The 20,762-nt window shown below is 45.4% G+C and overlaps 1 protein-coding gene across 2 annotated transcripts in view; it reads right to left on the reverse strand.

The window, feature by feature from the left end:
- The window catches only part of sh3bp4a (SH3-domain binding protein 4a), a 90,930-nt gene that overhangs the window by 18,072 nt on the left and 52,096 nt on the right, over positions 1–20,762 (reverse strand). For both annotated transcript variants that reach the window (XM_060911773.1, XM_060911774.1), the window contains 2 exons: positions 19,454–19,709; positions 17,009–19,371 (listed from right to left, as the gene is read on the reverse strand). In XM_060911773.1, the coding sequence (XP_060767756.1) occupies positions 17,009–19,371; positions 19,454–19,574 (2,484 nt within the window). In that variant the 5' untranslated portion in view covers positions 19,575–19,709. The remainder of the gene's footprint in view (positions 1–17,008; positions 19,372–19,453; positions 19,710–20,762) is intronic.

A 20,762-nucleotide genomic window follows, 5' to 3' on the forward strand; every position in this document is an offset into this window, starting at 1 on the left:
GAAAGACCCTGACAAAGGTTCCTTAATTAAACTGTGGGATTAGTGTGCAGGAGCAGCAGGAGCCAGCTGGACCACTTGCTCGGTGTGTGAGTGTACTCGCGGAGTGGGAATGCTGAATCAGGAGCTGCAGTAATGCCGTTATAAATAGTCCAACACTCACCTGGTCTGTGTCCAGAAATGACGAAAGCTCCTTAAGAACTGCAGATCTGTTTTAATTATTTAAAAATTTAAACACAGTAACTATGAACGAGTGTGTGAGCCTGTCCCCAGTTTCATCAGTGAGTGAATGACAGGTTCATCATGGAGTTGTTTATTTACCCTCACTGCCATTACTATTTTTTGGCTCAGCATGTGGTCTGTCCTCACAGCCGCTCGGTCTTTCAGCACAGAACAACTTCACGGAAAAGTCTTTTTTTTGTTTATCGTTTCAGACGTGAAGATTTACACTGTAAATCTCATCTTATCCTACAGGGTCGCAGGCAAGCTGGAGCCTATCCCAGTTGACTACGGGCGAAAGGCGGGGTTCACCCTGGACAAGTCGCCAGGTCATCACAGGGCTGACACATAGACACAGACAACCATTCACACTCACATTCACACCTACGCTCAATTTAGAGTCACCAGTTAACCTAACCTGCATGTCTTTGGACTGTGGGGGAAACCGGAGCACCCGGAGGAAACCCACGCGGACACGGGGAGAACATGCAAACTCCGCACAGAAAGGCCCTCGCCGGCCACGGGGCTCGAACCCAGGACCTTCTTACTGTGAGGCGACAGCACTAACCACTACACCACCGTGCCGCCCTACACTGTAAATATTTCCTGCCATTTTCACCAACGGCTCATGTGTTTTTAAAAATGTTTGATTAACCCCGTGATGTTCATAGACTCGGCTGTGATACTGTGACAATTTCTACAGGACGGCAAAATTCATCACATCAAATCCACAGCATTCTTTCTTGACATGTGCCAAATCCAAACCGAGCCCAATCTGTGCTAAAGGGCAGACGGACAGAAAGTGCCCAAGCCCTGCATATCTAAAGCACTTTATTAGCATTTAAAAGCAATTCTGAGTGTGCGCTAACCACCGACTCAATCCCACACAGATCCTGCTCTCCAACCAGGTGGCAGATAGAAACCAATTCCGCTCGGCGCAGGCCGTCCTCCAATCACCCAGCGCTCCATTACAGACAGATGAACAGGACGTGGAATGGAGGAAATGATGGATGCTGGACCAAATGGAATTGCTTGGTCATTTCAGTCCGTCAGCGTCAATGCGCTTCCCCTCTGACAGGCGCGAGTGATTGGGGGAATTGACCCGCATGCTTGGGCGCTCAGAACGTGTTTATCTCCTCGCACTTCACACGTGTCTGCATTTTGCAGTGTGAGAAAGAGATGAAAAAATGCAACAAGGACAAACAGCAGGAGGTGAGACACACCGGGGGTGAGACACACTCACTGCATCCTGGAGCAGTTGTCGTCATTAAATCACAGCACATTACACCTGGTAGTCCTTTAGCAGAATATAATCCAATCATCAGAACAGAGTCGTTCATGGAGACCATCCTGCAGGTAATAACCACCTCAGGGGAAAAGTCGTAAATTTCAAGCGAGTACAAGCTCCAGTGTGCCGCCAAGGCCTGTGTTTTATAGTCAGGAACCCCACAGTGCTAAACATCAGGAGCGAAGATGAATATAATAAATTATAGCAGGTTAGTTAGGGAGTTATGTGCATTAATATAGACTAAGAGAAAGGAACTGTTTGTTTTTGAGTTCGTTCTCTCTTGACGTGACTACAAGAGGTTTATACTGCTCTAAATGACACGCCAAACTTTATTTCTCTCGGTTTTGTCAGTGTCATGCCTGCGTGTTCCTGATTCTAGAACGATCGCCTGCGTGCTAATTAATCTGACAAGTACAAATCACTTCACCGTCAGCCAGATCACGCCTCGGATGATGTGTGTAGTGCAGCAGGTGGTGGGATCCAGACCCAGTAGTGTGTACTATAGTTACACTCCAAGCAGAAGGTTCCCTATGTAGGCAGCATTCGCGTGTAAGTGCTCCTGAGGTAATCAGAAGTCAGATATTCCATGAGGCATACTTCAGTTCACCGCACCACAGCTGAGAGGTCATTTAGGGCTGGGGATCATCTCATCTCATCTCATTATCTGTAGCCGCTTTATCCTTCTACAGGGTCGCAGGTGAGCTGGAGCCTATCCCAGCTGACTACGGGTGAAAGGCGGGGTACACCCTGGACAAGTCGCCAGGTCATCACAGGGCTGACACATAGACACAGACAACCATTCACACTCACATTCACACCTACGGTCAATTTAGAGTCACCAGTTAACCTAACCTGCATGTCTTTGGACTGTGGGGGAAACCGGAGCACCCGGAGGAAACCCACGCGGACACGGGGAGAACATGCAAACTCCGCACAGAAAGGCCCTCGCCGGCCACGGGGCTCGAACCCGGACCTTCTTGCTGTGAGGCGACAGCGCTAACCACTACACCACTGTGCCGCCCGGAACAGAAATGCTTATTAAAAATAATGGTAACCGGTTAATACCGGTTTTTATTTCGTTCCTCAAAGTTTCTGTAGCCTACAAATAAAAAAGTCATTCTTCTCCTGCGCAAGTTTCTATGACCCGCTGGGGTTCACTTCCTGTGTGACGTTCGCTGACTGAATGGAGAGAGCAGGAGGGTGGACTACTATCACGTCTCCACATCTTAAATAAGAGGTAAATATTGCAGTCTATCGTTATTCAAAAACGTCAATTTCAAACACGATATCAATATATTTGTCCACGTTAATGAGAGGCTCGCGAACATTAAATGACGTTAACCTCCGTTAGCCTATCAATGCATAGGGCCTGACTAGCCTTTGGTAACACACTAAACGAATTATCTTTCATTTTTGGCACTTTTTCTGTTTGTGTAGATGGGAAGACATACTGAGAATCCAAATCGCCAACATTTGAAATAATAATTGTTTTGAATTATTTCTTGTCTTATTTAATGAAGGTTGTAATAGAATTAGCTTACATTTGGCTTAAGCTGGATGAGACAGAGACATAATTTTATAGCCATTTGTTAAACAGCTGACAGGGAACGTAATTAACCGTTCCGGGAACGAAATTTTTTTGTTCTAACCGGTTCGGGAACGTCTATTTAATGGTGGAACCCAAAACCGGAAACGTTAAAATTCTGTTTCTGTTCGGAACGAACCAATAGGAAAAAAATTCTGGTTCAAAGCCCTGGTTTAGATACCAAAACATAACTTTGTACCATTTACCACAGTCCATGTATCACACTGTTGTGGCGTTAGCCATGCATGCTCGCTCATCGCTAAACAAATGAACACGCTATTGCGTTGATGAGTGACAGTCACATAAACTCCTTTCGCAACACGGAATAGCTAACAAACTTTTAATTCCCACTCAGTCTTCCAGAACGGAAAAGTAACGGATACTGTATTTAACGGAACGCTACAGCGACGTGTGAAACCGGATACGACGTATAATTCACGAGGTCACTGTAGTGAAAAGCCGAAGCTGAAACTTGAGCGAGTTAGCATCACGGCAGAGTCGAGCTGCATCCCGTCTCTGTTGAGAGTCTCTTCCTGTTTCTGGACATTTGTTCTGTTCATGTAAAGACTGTTTATCCCATTTTCACTCGTATCTGCTGAGGTTTTCTTCGCTTGTTGTTTTGAGTCGCCGCCGGTTGCTCTACACTGACGCCGTCTGAGTGCCGTCGCTGTATCACTACATCATTTACATCACCGCCAGCAACGTCACCACCGTCACAACATGGAAATCTGATAGTTCCGAGTCCCACCGCGACAGAAAGATTTCGGTAAATGTCACCAGGTCACAGATTAACGTTTCGATTTTGTGGTTTTGCTCCCGTTCACACACCACACTGTTACAGCGTGATAACGGAGGTTTTATGGGTTTCACTGCGAGTGGGAAGACAGGTCCTGGCAGAAAGCTACGGCCGTAGCCTTGGTTTGCAATAATAAAGGATCATCACAGAACCAATAAGCAAGTACTTCCTTGCTTGTACTTGGCATTTTGGATTCAGTTCTAATTTGGAACTGGGTTTTGGTTCCCAGCCCTAGGTGTACTTATGTTCAGCAGAGATGGTTCTATGGTAGGCCTTAACTAGCTAACACAATGTGACCTTACAGATGATGTCAAAAGCAGTTTTGGCTGCGTTATTGAGCAGTTAAAATGCATTCAGATGAGACAGAGGGAGCGTCGAAGGTGTACTGAATCGTAATTTATCCCAATACCGATGTCGGATCACCACGCTCCCTTCCGTATCAGATGATTTGTGTTGTTTATTGCTCATCCTGACAGGTTTCCATTAAAAAGCCATCTGCGCGTGTGTAAAAGCAGCACCTGCACTTCTTCCTGCGTCGGGTTTGAGGTGGGGGCTGTTAGCGGCGCTCGCACAGCTTCGTTTATTCACCAGCTGTGCAGCGTCATCTCTCACGCCGAGGAGTCGAGTGATGGCTGAGCTTTACCTCGACTTCTGAGACAAATTATACCTGACGCCTGCAGGCCGCTCCACTCCACTCCGCCAGCGTGAGACGGCGACGTCAAACAGCCCACAGTGACACAGCAAACCCAAGACAGATTACTGCACTGGAAAACAAAATCAAACTGATGTACAGCATGGAACATTCCGGATTTTCACTCTCTGTGGTAGAAAGATGTTCGTTGCAGAAAAGCATTTTGTGAAGAACTTGTGACTTCTTCATCTCCTCTCAAATATGTACAGAGAGAGCAGGAGGAAGCCGAAAGCTTGTCATTCCTAAAATCCCACAGCTGATTTGATTTTCACACTAATCAGTGCGTTATTTAATTTGTGCCAGAAAACTGACAGTGTGAGAAGGAAGGTCAGTGTGATGAACAGTAACCCGACAGGCTGATGGACACGGCGCAGGACGTGAAGTGAGCAACATCTTAGATATAATAAGCTCAAAAGGAATCCGTATTCAGAGCACGGTGTGTATCATCACTGTCACCTCAGGCCAGGAATCATAAAGAAAAAAAAAAACACTCCAGCTGCAGCTCCACTGAGCGTGACGGTGTGTATAACTCCACGCTAACCGCGTCTGGGAAACAGTCTGACCCTGAAAACCGACTCCACCCGAGGTGGCGAGATTTCTGATCGATTTCTAAAGCAGTCGCAGTAAATGACACGTTTCCCACCACACCCAGGGCGCACAGAGAAGCGTCTGAGACATCTGAGACGCTAAATGAGGAGGTATCGCCGGAAAATTCTCTCACAGCTACGAAAACAGTGGCATTCAAACCCAAAGCAGGGGCTGGGAACGTTTTCAGCACTGACACGTTTTATCTTTTGGTCCTTGTGCAACGTTGCTGAGAGCGTAAACACTGTATAAAGCAGAACACCAAGTTCGACAAGAGTGGAGACGGAAAATAAGAGTTTAGCAGAACCTGGTGACTGTGAAAGTGTTTGGAAGCTGAGGGCGAGGCTGGATAACTGAGCTGGGCGGTGCAACTCTCTGCTATCTCACACACACACACACACACACTGCATCCAGGATTTCACAGCTCAGTGCAGACTGCAGGTTCATGCTGATAATCTCTGCGCACAAGTTTTTATTGCTATTAAATCGCAGGTTAATTGATTTTCTGTAAGAACGGCACAGTAAAGGCAACAATAATAGCGATCCTTCCTCACACTTTCCATTTTTGTAATTGTTAAACATAAACACAATCAATCGCTCATTAAATCCATAAGCAGACAGGTCAGAGAGCATGTGACGGTCAGGATGTTCGGTTTCGTGGGACAAGATACCAATAAAACCCTCCACGAGATAACGTATCAGAACAAGTGCGTTATTATAAACCTGCGTGACTGTCGGTGCTGCTGTGATGGAAAATTAATCAACAATCTTTTGACCAATCAGAATCCAGAACTCAACAGCGCTGTGATGTAAGACCTGTGCGTCCTCCCACAGCTAGATCACAGCTCCACGCCGTACACGTCTACAGAAAATGGATGATGATGAAGGATTGCTGTGAAGGAATATCACATACTACAGTGGCATGCAAAAGTTTGGGCACCCTTACTGAAAATGTCGGTTACTGTGAATAGTTAAGTGAGCAGAAGACGAACTGATCACCAAAAGGCATAAACGTAAAGACGACACATTTCTTTTCAGCGTTTTCTGCAAGATTTGTGTATTATTTTTGTTTTGTGCAATTGCAGAGTGAAAAAAGAAAAGGAACACCATGCGAAAGTTTGGGCACCCCAATACATTTGAGTTCTCAGGTAACTTTTACCAAGGTTCCAGACCTTAATTAGCTTATTGAGCTGTGGCTTGTTCAAATTCTCCGTTAGGAAAGGTCAGATGATGCAGGATTTCAAAGCTGTATAAATTCTCTGACTCCTCAAACTTGTCCCTAAAATCAACAGCCGTGGGCTCCTCTAAGCAACTCCCTCGCATTCTGAATAATAAAATAATTGATGCTCACAAAGCAGGAGAACACTACAAGAACGTAGCAAAGTGTTTTCAGGTAGCTGTTTCCTCAGATCGTAATGTTATTAAGAAATGGCAGTTAACAGAACCAGTGGAGATCAAGGTGAGGTCTGGAAGATGAAGAAAACTTCCTGAAAGAACTGCTCGTTGGATTGCTAGAAAGGCAAATAAAAACCCCTGTTTGACTGCAAAAGACCTTCAGAAAGATTTAGCAGACCCTGGAGTGGTGGTGCACTGTTCTACTATGCAGCGACACCTGAACAAATATGACCTTCATGGGAGAGTCATCAGAAGAAAACCGTTCCTGCGTCCGAGCCACAAAATTCAGCGTCTGAAGTTTGCAAATGAACATCTAAATAAGCCTGATGCGTTTTGGAAACAAGTCCTGTGGACTGATGAAATCAAAATAGAACTTTTTGGCCACAGTGTGCAAAGGTATGTTTGGAGAAAAAAGGATGCCAAATTCCAGGAAAAGAACATCTCTCCGACTCTGAAGCATGGGTGTAGATCGATCATGCTTTGGGGTTGTGTTGCAGCCAGTGGCACAGGGCACGTTTCATTGGTCGACGGAAGCATGGATTTAAATAAATACCAGCAAATTCTGGAAACAAATATCACACCATCTGTAAAAAAGTTGAAGTTAAAAAGAGGACGGGTCCTACAATAAGACGATGATCCAAAACACACCTCAAAATCAATGGAATACCTCAAGAGGCCCAAGCTGAAGGTTTTGCCCGGGCCCTCACAGTCCCCTGACCTAAACATCATTGAAAATCTGTGGATAGATCTCAAAAGGGCAGTGCATGCAAGACAGCCCAGGAAACTTGTAGAACTGGAAGCCTTTTGCAAGGACGAGTGTGTGAAAATCCCCCAGGTAAGAACTGAAAGATTATTAACTGGCTACAAAAAGTGTTTACAAGCTGCGATACTTGCCAAAGGGGGGGTTACTAGGTACTAACCATGCAGGGTGCCCAAACTTTTGCTTCGGGCCCTTTTCCTTTTTCTGTCACTTTGAAAATGTAAAAGATGAAAATAAAAAATTGTTTTTGCTTAAAATATAAAGGGAATGAGCCATCTTTAACTTTATGCCTTTTGGAGATCATTTCATCTTCAACTTGCTTAACTGTTCACAGTAACAGCAATTTTGACCAGGGGTGCCCAAACTTTTGCATACCACTGTATATCGTAAGAAGACATGAGAATGGAGGGTGTGTTGGAAAGACGGTGGGTCTGATGTAGTGCTGGAGAGCGGCTCGGTATCCGGACCCAGAGTTGCTGAGTGGAAGCGGGATGATTGCTGTCTCCTGGAGTCGTTTCCCAGAGGAGCTCAGCAGGGTGTACGGAGCTGTGGAGGATTCTCGTTTATTTCTGCTGAATGGAGCTCGGAGTCTCGGGCCAGCTCACTGTGATGGAGACTCAGCTGTTTCCTCTGCTCTGCTCAGACGCAGACGAGCCGCAGCATACAACGCAGAAACAACAAAAACACCGAGTGCCTGCAGGAAAAGCCACGCTTCTGTATGACACGCCGCAGAGCCTGTGAACTCTGCTGACCTGCTGCTGAGCGGTTTGGAATGGATTCGTTTCAACAACACAAGCTGTAACGGCATGTCAGAACGGCGGGACCGTAAAGCCGTCCCGGTGACGGACGCCAGAAGAGACCACCCACCTGCTCTCTGGCTTTAGAGTCATTCAGCTCCTGTTGTTCCAGTAAGATTATTCGACTTTACGAGAAATCAGCCTGTCGTGGTTACGCAGTGTCACTCGGTGGCGCTCAGTCAGCTGTGAGTGTTAATCCCCAGTGCTGCAGAGAACCGTCGTTAATTTTAATTAACCGCTGCATTCATTTTTCATTCAAAGACCCCAGTGATTGACCTCAAATTATCATCGTTTATTGTTGTGTTAAATACCATGCTGTAGTCCATCAAGAGGAGGAGCTTCTCGCTGCTCAGTTACTCACACCACGCTGGATTCTGATTGGTCAGAAGGGGTTAAAACGCATGACGTTTCATTCTTAAATTACTAAAACATTCTTGGTCATTACTGGCAAATCGCCGCGGTATAAGAGGAATAAAACACCTTGGGATGCGCTGTTATAGGAAAACACTCAACTTCTGGCTGTTTACAGGAACTCGGCTTCATCGCACCGCGCCGTCAGTCAGTATTTACTCGTGTGGAGTGTTTATGACTTACACAACTAATGCAGGAATTCTCTGATGAACAATCCTGACAGCAGTAAACCCCGAGTGAGGCGTTCCTGCTTTGCACAGCAGCTTCTTCCCCTCACACACTCCGGCTGAATCAACAGACCTGCTGGAATCCTGTCACGGTGCAAGAACGGAACCGAGCGAGACGCTTGGGCGGGGTGAGGTCATCAGTGCCTGCTCAAACAGTGCCGTTACACTCGGAAACTTACAAACTTTATAAAACAGGTTTCATGGTCACAGCCCTCTCATTTCAGTGAGTGTGTTCATGAGGTTCCTCTGTCTGAGCTACAATTCTGGACGCCATGTTTTCACACCACACTTCCTCAGCGAACAGACCTGTGGGATTTAGGGCCCGTTTACACGAGGACGCTGTCGGGTAAAAACGACTAAATATTTTATCAGAAGTGCCTTTCGTTTACACGAGGACGGCGTTTCCAAGGCTGAAAAACGGATAAAATTGAAAACGCCTTTCAGAGTGGATAAGTTAAAAACGGCCCCCGTTGCATATCCGTCTAAACTACCCAATACGCCAAACTCTGCTCGGATCTGCTCACGTCGGGTACGCGTTTACGTCATACAGTACATATGTCATATACTGTACATGCCAGCCCGGGAAGTAAGAAAGTAAGTAAAAAAGTAAGAGCATGTCTGATTACATCGATCTAACGGACCTTCAAGCTGCTCTGTGTTTTAATGCAGTAGATGTGTTTTCCTGCTCACCCGCCCAGCTGGAGCTCCTCAGTTTGGTGTCGCCAAGTTACACACACGCACACGCGCGCCGCCTATTCAAGCCGCTCGTGAAACCATAAACCCGAGACTGAAAACAAAACTAGCAGCCGAACGGGTTTATTTTGCTGAGATGGACACTGCCTTTTCTCTTCTTCACAGAAACAAGAGTGAGTGTTACTTAATAAAGGCAGATTAAAAGAGTTTCGGTTTGCTCCTGCTCCTCCCTCGAGCACTACAGTACCTCAGCCGGACCGGTGTTCTGTAAAGTTATCCTAGCAAGTTCGCATACAGACCGTTTTATTATTCAAAACAAGTCATTACAAATTATTTGACTCGGCCAAAGACTCGACCAATACGCACAAAACATAAAAATCGGCAAATGCGTGAAATTCTCACCGATTTTCTATCAGCCCAGCTGATCGGTGGGACAAAACTACTGTTGAATTTTCCTACCCTCCTGGATTTCGCGCATGCGTAGTAGGCTTGGTAGGATAACTTGACAGAACAGCAGCGCAGATGTGCAGATCAGACAAGACAGAAGACGTTGCGCATGCGTGCAGACATAGCGGAGACATTTATGCGTCACCGTATAGACGCAGATTTCCTCCTTGAAAACGGTCGTGTAGATGCGGAAAAAAGTGAGAACGAAAACGGACTTTTGCGTTTTTGTTTTATACCGTCCCCGTGTAAAGTGGGCCTTACAGTGCTTCTTTACATCAGTGCTGCCTTCTGAAAGCAAAAAAAACCAACCCCACACACTCTAGCATGGATTACATCAAACTCAGTATCTGCACTGTGGGGACTGAATCCTGCAGGTTCTCGGTGAACTGATTATCAGCTCATGCCTACTTGCCTGAAGTGAGGAGCGTGTCGCAGCCCTGCTCTCACTGGCCTTGGATAGACAGTTAATAAGTTAACAGCCTTCACTAATTTCAGATTTGGAACTTTCTCCATCTCGGTGCTTTGCATCCACTTCACACACAGAGCTCTGTGACCTTGAACTGACTGAAAGCTGTAATTAAACCTGCAGAACAATAAACACGTCTGTAAAGGTGTGTCCTCAAACTCACAAACCTCCACCAGTAAAACTGAAACTCCTCAAAATCAGGGTTGGGCGACTGCCATAAGGCATCTGAAAGATAAAACTCAGCACGAGGAGTTCATCACGAGCAGCGCACACTCGCTCAGGGATAAAGCAGACAGACAGACAGACAGACAGCGTTAGCTGAGAAAAATACAAGCTCTTAAATAACTGTGTTGTTTTTGAACATTAGCTGCTATCACAAACCAACAATAAAAACAGAACTATACTTTATTTCCAGCTGTATAGAAAAGCAACAAAACGCCTTCTTTTCCACTCGACATCGAACTAGTGATTTCATTTTTCGTTAATAAATGAAAATTTAAATTTCATTCATAAACTATGAGTCTAGTAGAGAGTGTAAGTGGATGAACACACGTGTAGCTTTTCACGGCTGCCATTTTAAACACGAGAGTGTCCCAACATCCCTGATTGATTAATCCTCAGTCGGTTCTTCGTTTCAGTGCCTGTATTTGGTGGTCATGTGAGTGTGTGCGCGTGTTAATGTATGAAGTTGTCTATTATGGAGAGACACGTGTATTTACATTTCTATAAAGTACAAATTGTAAATAAAAACGGAATGCAATAATTTACAAATCTCAAAAACTGATATTGTATTCACAATAGAACATAGACAACATATCAAATGTCGAAAGTGAGACATTTTGAAATTTCATGCCAAATATTGGCTCATTTGAAATTTCATGACAGCAACACATCTCAAAAAAGTTGGGACAGGGGCAATAAGAGGCTGGAAAAGTTAAAGGTACAAAAAAGGAACAGCTGGAGGACCAAATTGCAACTCATTAGGTCAACTGGCAATAGGTCATTAACATGACTGGGTATAAAAAGAGCATCTTGGAGTGGCAGCGGCTCTCAGAAGTAAAGATGGGAAGAGGATCACCAATCCCCCTAATTCTGCGCCGACAAATAGTGGAGCAATATCAGAAAGGAGTTCGACAGTGTAAAATTGCAAAGAGTTTGAACAGATCATCATCTACAGTGCATAATATCATCAAAAGATTCAGAGAATCTGGAAGAATCTCTGTGCGTAAGGGTCAAGGCCGGAAAACCATACTGGGTGCCCGTGATCTTCGGGCCCTTAGACGGCACTGCATCACATACAGGCATGCTTCTGTATTGGAAATCACAAAATGGGCTCAGGAATATTTCCAGAGAACATTATCTGTGAACACAATTCACCGTGCCATCCGCCGTTGCCAGCTAAAACTCTATAGTTCAAAGAAGAAGCCGTATCTAAACACGATCCAGAAGCGCAGACGTCTTCTCTGGGCCAAGGCTCATTTAAAATGGACTGTGGCAAAGTGGAAAACTGTTCTGTGGTCAGACGAATCAAAATTTGAAGTTCTTTATGGAAATCAGGGACGCCGTGTCATTCGGACTAAAGAGGAGAAGGACGACCCGAGTTGTTATCTTACAACCAGAGCCTTTTCTTACAAAGCCCCACAGTTATGGAACAGCCTTCCAAGTAATGTTCGGGAATCAGACACAGTCTCAGCATTTAAGTCTCGGCTGAAAACATATCTGTTTAGTCAAGCCTTTTGTTAATGGTGTTTATGAGGTAAAGGTGTAGATCTGGAGGGTCCTCAGACAGAGTGTTTTGGTAAACTGGGATGTATGGATGCTGTCAGTCCCCACTCGCTTGCTCACTCGAGTTTGTTGACAGTGTAGTGGCTGCTGCTTTATGTCCCGGGGCTCCCTCATGCCTGTGTTACCTTCTGGCTCTCCCCTTTTAGTTATGCTGTCGTAGTTAGTTGCCGGAGTCCCTGCTTGTACTCGGTGCAATATGTATACTGCTCCTACTTATTCAGGTGACATTGGGCATACCTAACAACCTGCGTTTTCTTTCCCTCCCCCCCACCCCAAATCTGTCCCTCTGAGTTACATGGAGTCAACAGGAAATCTTTTGGTGGAGAGGGTGGAGACCTCGACTGGCTATTGTAGCCTGCAGGGAATCAGCTGTCAGACATTCTGTCGCATGTCCCAGACCCGGTGAAATGTAACTGAATTGTCTTGGCCAGCCCTAAGGGTCCCATCTGCATCTCATCATTGCTGAGGAGTGTGCTCCCATCACCCAATCAAGCATCCAGCCAGAGCAGGTCATGATATTTTTTACCATATTAACATGCCATTGTTGTGTGTTATGCCTGATGTAAAGACTCTCGTCTCTGCGAGCCTACCATACAGATTTAATACTTGTCATTTTTAGGGCATACCTAACAACCTGTGTTTTCTTTCTCTCTCTCTCTCCCCCCCCCCCCCCCAATCTGTCCCTCTGAGTTACATGTTGATCCTGGGATTGAGATGCTGGCCTCTTCTGCCCCTCGGACCTGCTTGGTCCATCCTGGTGCCCTGTGTCTGGTTGGAGTTTTATCGCACCGCTCCTGTGAAGGACGGCCCCATGAGGACAGTTGAGGGTTATACCTGTTAAAACTGTTAATATTATAGTCAGGCTGTCTGTTGTTGCCCAAATGAGGATGGGTTCCCTTTTGAGTCTGGTTCCTCTCGAGGTTTCTTCCTCATGTCGTCTGAGGGAGTTTTTCCTTGCCACCGTCGCCACAGGCTTGCTCATTGGGGATAGATTAGGGATAAAATTAGCTCATGTTTTAAGTCGTTCAAATTCTGTAAAGCTGCTTTGCGACAATGTTTATTGTTAAAAGCGCTATACAAATAAACTTGATTTGATTTGATTTGATTTGATCAGCGCTCAGTTCAGAAGCCTGCATCTCTGATGGTATGGGGTTGCATTAGTGCGTGTGGCATGGGCAGCGTACACATCTGGAAAGACACCATCAATGCTGAAAGGTATATCCAGGTTCTAGAGCAACATATGCTCCCATCCAGACGACGTCTCTTTCAGGGAAGACCTTGCATTTTCCAACATGACAATGCCAAACCACATACTGCATCAATTACAGCATCATGGCTGCGTAGAAGAAGGGTCCGGGTACTGAACTGGCCAGCCTGCAGTCCAGATCTCTCACCCATAGAAAACATTTGGCGCATCATAAAATGGAAGATACGACAAAAAAGACCTAAGATATTTGAGCAACTAGAATCCTACATTAGACAAGAATGGGTTAACATTCCTATCCCTAAACTTGAGCAACTTGTCTCCTCAGTCCCCAGACGTTTACAGACTGTTGTAAAGAGAAAAGGGGATGTCTCACAGTGGGAAACATGGCCTTGTCCCAACTTTTTTGAGATGTGGTGTTGTCATGAAATTTAAAATCACCTAATTTTTCTCTTTAAATGATACATTTTCTCAGTTTAAACATCTGATATGTCATCTATGTTCTATTCTGAATAAAATATGGAATTTTGAAACTTCCACATCATTGCATTCCGTTTTTATTTACAATTTGTACTTTGTCCCAACTTTTTTGGAATCGGGGTTGTAATTAATGATTAACCCGAGCCACTGGAAATCAACAGTCCAAAAAATGTGCCAGAGCGTGATCTCCCAGCGGACTAGAGAACACCATCTCAACATCTAAACCTCCAGAATAAAGGCGTTTGTGTGTGCTGTGTGTTTAATGATCAGGTGAAACAGATCCAGTGGATGCAGCCTCGGCGACTCACAGGTGAAGAGAGGAATAACTCTAAACGAATTTATGTTCACATCTCTATAATGTCTCCGAGCACAAACACTACCCCTGTTATTAGAGAACGAGCACATGGACAAAGACGCTGTCAGCAAAGGACAGAGACGAATGCGTGCCATTCAGCGGATACGAGCTGAAATTTAAGAAATCAATTTATTCCCACAAAAACATTAGCACCAGGACTGGAAGAATAATCGCTTTGTCTCTTTGTGATAAATGAGCTCACAGTGAAACCACAACACACTGTGGATGATGAAGCTCACTTTCACATGCACGGCGATCACATAACTTCTCCCAGACTGAAGAATTATTGACGATGTGTTGTCTCGCCGCGCCGTGGCACAGAGAGATCAACCGACCGCAACAATACACTTTTAAAAAATTAATCGCTTTCTCTCCCTCTCTTTCTCTCTCTCTCACACACACACACACTCGTATGATTTCCTTTACAGAGGCAGTGGATAAAAAGGGACATTTACAGTACCAGTGGGGTTAATGAGGTGATCTTAGGCACAGAGCGAGGACTGCACCTGACAGCAGATCAAACACAAACGCTAACCAGGTTCTTATTGAGTTCGAGGCTGGAGCTACAGAGTCACACATGCCCCTTTTCCACCAAAGCAGTTCCAGGGCTGGTTCGGGGCCAGTGCTTAGTTTGGAACTGGGTTTTCTGTTTCCACTGACAAAGAACTGGCTCTGGGGCCAGAAAAACCGGTTCCAGGCTAGCACCAACTCTCTGCTGGGCCAGAGGAAAGAACCGCTTACGTCAGCAGGGGGGCGGAGTTGTTAAGACCAACAACAATAGCAAGACCGCAAAAGGTCGCCATTTTTAAGCAACGAGAAGCAGCAGCTGTACAAACGCGAAGTCATCCATTATTATTGCTGTTGTTGTTGTTCCTGCTTCTTCTTCTCCGTGTTGTTGTTGCTTCAATGTTTGCGCCAAGGTTTATGCAAACGCAGCGACGTAACTGACGTATACAGTGACGTAACTGACATATACAGCGACGTAACTGACGTATACAGCGACGTAACTGACGTATACAGCGACGTAATGACGTGGCTCCCCTTAGCACCCCGAGCTATAGAAAAGCAAACTGGTTCTCAGCTGGCTCGCAAGTTGAACGAGTTGTGAACCAGCACCAGCACTGGCCCCGAACCAGCCCTGGAACTGATTTGGTGGAAAAGGGGTAACAGAGTCCTTTATTCTCTTTCTGAAGAAACCTGACTGTAGCTCAGTGATCGAGCTAAATACAGAGAAGAGGGAAGAATTTCACCAAAACCTTTTACTGACTCTTACTGATGGAGAAGCCACAGCAGTGTCTAAAGAAGGACTCGCGTTCTCGCTCTGTCTGACGGAGCAACATCACCAAACAGCCCCTAGTGCGTGTCACATATCCGTGATCGGAAAATGTTGGAAACGTCAGCGGTTGGTAAAGGGAATAGCGTGTGGGAAAACGCACAGCCAAAAATACACCAACAAACGATGCTGACTGAGAATGAGCTGCGACTGTAGATCAAGACACACATCCTGGGGGGCAGGGCGTGTACACTGTACGCAGCGTTTCATTGGATCTTGTGACAAGTTATTTTACATTTAAGCCATTTGGCAGACGCCTTTATCCGAAGCAGCTTACGCTGATCTTGTTTCAGAGAAAACACTGACTCAATCACACATCAGTGATTCAGGCAATGCTGGGATTTGAACTCATGACCTTCTAATCAGAAGTCCGAGGGCTTATCTACTTGTGTTTCCAAATCAGTTTTTTTTGTCCTAGGATACAACTGGCAGTACAAACAACTCCAACACACCAATTTTGATTTCACATTAATGAACTCAAAACCTTCTGCATTTACTGTGATGGAAACTGAGGACAGCGCCACGATAGCACTGCCCTCTGCGAAGCTCCGACACAAACCACATAAAGGTTGGCAAGCTCTGTGCAGAAAGACATGAAACTTGAGAAAATAGTTTTATCTTCGTTTTCTCCAGTGACATCATCCTCAGGTCAAAGAGTCTGAGAATCGAAACACTAGCAGGCATTTCACTCTCGTTCTCCAAATTAAATGCATCCGCAGAGATCACAACACAGTCTGGTTCATTAGAGGAGCTCATCCATGCAGCGCGTTTTCCGAACCGACGCAGCGCTAGCTTTTCAGATGATGCTGTATTTTCTTTATCAAAGTCTGACCTGAGATACCGAATGACTGCTGATAATAACGTGTCGGTCTTCTGGGCATGTGGCCTCTTCATATCCCTGATCTAAACTCCCGTTTTATAAAACAAACATGTTCTTAATAGCATTTAGAAAAGGCTTCATGTTCTCTCTCAGTGTTGTACCAAGCACTCAGAACAGGCCAAAATGTTCTCCGGGTGCCTCTATTTAGCTGCCAGCACTTCTATCGCTATGATTAGGGTTTTTTTTTTTCCCTCTAGTCTAGATTAAAAAACAGCCGAGTTAGCATGCTGCTAGCCCCAAACGTACAGCGCCCGCTGACAGCACCAACATGTGCAAGGCTGATTAAAGTTTTTCCTTTAAGTTCTGAGCCAGCAAAGCCACTGCTGCTGCACTTGCAGGTTTCCCACAGCTGTGCAAGATAAGGACAATAGACCAGAGCCACACTCTTATTAGAATTAGCCTGCTAGCCGTTAGCGCTAATCAGTGCAAGGTAGATAAGGGGTTTCAAATAAGCCGGGTTTAAATCTGGGGTTAAGCAGCCTCACATCCACAGACACACGACTTCATTTGTATGAAGCGAAGCTTGCACATGGTTAATGTAATCAATGGTAATGAAATTGAAATTCATACACGTCTCATCACACACACACACACAGTGAATATTTACAACGTACCATCATGAGCTCCTTCTGGAAAGATTTCTTCTCCTTCATTTCCAGGTTGTTGCAATCCTCTTTGAGTTTCTCCAGCACAGAAGCCACTCTCTCAGGCTCACTATCCAAATCTGCCCTGCAGAAGTAAGTCAAGGGCAGATTATCGTAACCCAGGGCATCTGCAAATGCCCTCCAGTTTCCCAGGTTCTCCATTAGTACGGTCCTCACAGAGGCATAAATGTAGGTAAGAAACTTGCAGGGCTTGAGAATTTGTTCCAGCAGCATTGTGGTCGTCAGGTCTGGCCCGCAAAAGTATATGGGCTTTACTTTTCCCAAGATGAGCACATTTTTCACGTGTACAAGTCCAGTCTTTCCCTGATAGTAACCGATATACCACTCTTTGGTCCACAATTGTCCTTTCAATTTGATCTTCTCCTCGCTTAGCAAGGCGATGACGTCACCCTTCTTATATTCCAGCAAATATTGGTTCTTTGTTTGCCTGATCACTGTCTTGATCAGTTTACCAAACTTTAAGTTGGTGATGCAACGCTCTTGGAACTGTGGGTATTTAGTTGTGATAGCCAAAGGGGACAACAGGATTTTCCCTACTTCCTTCTTCTTCAGGAACCTGCGCTGGCCATTGGCTCGGATTCCAGTTTTAGGAGGAGGCTGTGGCGTCTGGACACAGAACTGAGCAAGGATGCAATCCTGGTCGTCCTTCACCTGAACCCGTAAGGTGAAGTCGGACAGCTCCTGCGCGTTTCGAGACGCGATGACGTATATGAGCCGACTCACCTTGCCGAGTTTTACCTGAAAGCCCCGGACCACCTTGGCCTGATCGTTCGTTTTCACCTCGAAATTGCTCATATTCGAGTACATGCCTATTTGAAGGTCTTGAGGTCTGTTGAGGACAAACTGGTGCTTTCCCCACAGCTGAAGTGCGACAGGCGGTGCAGATTGAGCTTGCTTCCCGACTTCACTGACAAGCAATGTCTTCGGAGCACAATCGTGTCCAAAAACAGCCACCACAGTCTTGAAGGATGGATGAATGTGCTTGGGTCCATACAGACCCAACGTGATTTTCTTCACCACTTGATCCCAAACTGTTAAATTAAAGGAGACGTTGTGGGACTGGACCACAACTGCGACATACATACATGGTTCCAGGCTATCCAACTGAACCTGAACCGTGTCACCGTATATGTAAGCTTGAGGAACTGGGACGTAGGGGCCGTCTTTACTGTCACCCCTCACACATACAACCTTTGTCATTTGTCTGCTCTCTTTCTTCACCTCGACAGATACTTTCATCTCCAAGGTTATGAACGACTTTGTCTCCATGTTACTCAGTTTGATTTCGACGACAGGACTGACTGTAGTACATCTATCATTGTTTAGTTCCAGCGGGGGATCCAGTAAAGCCTTCATGGAGATTTGCTGGGTGTCTCCTGCTGCGACATGACCCTCAGGAACGTGAATACTGATGCTTGTGTCTGGCAGCTGAACTGCCCCACCACAACTGTCCAGCTTACACACAATATTAGTCTCAACTGGTTGGGTTTGGCCCCAGCCTGGGTTCTGTCCCAAGGAGTCAAGGTCATGACACGAGCGTGCCAACTTCCTATGGTTCAACCAAGCTGTCCTAAAATCCTCCCTGCTCTTAAACTGCTCTGGAGACGGTGCCTTGAGACCTGTAAAGAATTCGGATGGTGGCAAAGGAGGAGTCGATTGAGACTGTAGGACTGATAACTCTGACAAACTGTAGGATCTTTTACTCCGGAAAAATGGGTTGTCCTTGCGGAATACTTGTAAGGTTTCTCCATTAGGACTGGTGGGCGTGCCATCAAAAATGATACTGCCATATCCGTTACTTGTGCTGTTGCTGCTGGTCGTGGAGACAGGAGCAGATGGAGTCAGAGAGTCAAACAGAAGCAGGTCAATGCTGTTGTGTTGGTTGGTGTTCTGGTCTTGTAGCTGGCTCTGCATGGTCCCGTTGAGAAATGGATTGGTAGAAAAGGGGTTGTTTTTGCTGTTGTAATGTGGAGGAAGTTTTAGGGACACTCCAGTCCACTCTCCCAGCAGGTCTAACTCCTTCACACCTTCATCTGAGGAGTCCCCGAGGTTGTCGATCATTCCACTGTCACTGAGAAAAGAGTCCCGATAGCCAACGGGTTGGACATACGAAGATGGAATGTATCCCATCTCAGTGTTGTTGTGAGCATACCACCAGTCTCCTCCGGACGTATCCAAGACGTAGAGGCGATCTCCTTTGGAGAACTTTAATGTGGTGAAGCTGGAAGGGCAGTAGTCCTTGATGGCGACTACTTCCTGTGCAGTCCCAAAAGATGCAGTGGTGTCCAACCGCAAGGCACTGGGGGAAGGCACTAGAAGAAGACAGAATAAGAAAATTATTATAACAGTATGTATATTCAACAAGCGAGATTTTTCATGAGTTTTTAAACTGACCTTGGACTTCTGTAAGACTGGCCTCGGACACATCCTCACTGAGGTCGATCAGCGTGCCTTCTGACTTGCATCGCGGGAGGACATTGTTGTTGTTGGTCACTCGAATGCGATGGGCAGCCATGTTGTTGCTAGCCTTGCTCTGACGTGTTCACACTTCCATTGCCCCAGATGTACAGTTCAGTCATTGGCAGCTGTCCATATTAAGCTGCTCAAATCTGAAGTCCAAGACGTGTTTTTGGCAGCACTGCTTGCACCCCTGGAGACAAGCCACAATGAGGATAGATGGTCATTTAGATGAGAACGTTTTAGAAGAGGAAATTAGCAGTACTGCTTCAAAGACAACCTGGGACAATATAATATAATGAAGGCGGTGCTACCGGATGGGATCGAGAGAGCAAAAGATCGCATCACTTAATTGGTTTTCATTTTGGCAGTGCATTTATCTGGCTTTGTTGTCTGCCCTTTTTTCAAGAACAGAGGAAAAAACCTTAACTTATCCATCACTCAGCCATGAACTCAGATATATCATCATTAAAATGTACCATCGATGATAAACTTGTTTATTTCAATCGAGTTCAAAGGCACTGGGTTGCACTGGCTTACAAATGCTGTCTGGATCATTTGTCTCCTTCTTTACATTTTAATGAAGAATCCATGGGTTAAAATGAGATGGTAAATCTTCATAACGAATGTGAGTGCTGCTGTTTCATCTCATAAACATCCAAATGGAACTTGAGTTTTCATTTATATTCACACAGTCACAAGTCCCTAATAACTGGACGTGTCTCTAAAAAGCTTGCTGATGGTGCAGCATCTTTATTTTGTGTGAAATGTTTTAGTATCCATTGTATTAAAAGTGTCATTAATCTTGAATATTGCCATCTTTAATAGCATTTAGCGGACCTTTTTTTTGCATCAGCACATTTGAGCTACCATTCTCTTGACCCAACACGTTAGTGAGTTCGCTGCAGGTTCTGAGCATCATCACGCTTGTCACGATTTACAAGCTTTTAGCATAAGCTGCTGTTTGGCTCGGGGAGGAACAGCTTGTGGCTTTCCTGCATGATTGCTTCAACCTCTGGCTGAGAGGATCAGCGTTATTAATCTGGCTCTGACGTGACAGACATTCAGAATGCTAATGCAATGTAACACAGGCTATAATTAGCCAGGTTAAATCAGCGGGCTGCTCATCCAAGGTCACAACAGTGTCAGGGGTCCATTTAGGTGGCAAGAACTTGACTGAGATCCTGATGCATGTTAAGAATGATAAATTGTAGACGTTATTAGCTATTTTGTTCCAAATAATAAC

Source organism: Neoarius graeffei, chromosome 27, assembly GCF_027579695.1.
Source record: "Neoarius graeffei isolate fNeoGra1 chromosome 27, fNeoGra1.pri, whole genome shotgun sequence".
Lineage (NCBI taxonomy): Eukaryota > Metazoa > Chordata > Actinopteri > Siluriformes > Ariidae > Neoarius > Neoarius graeffei.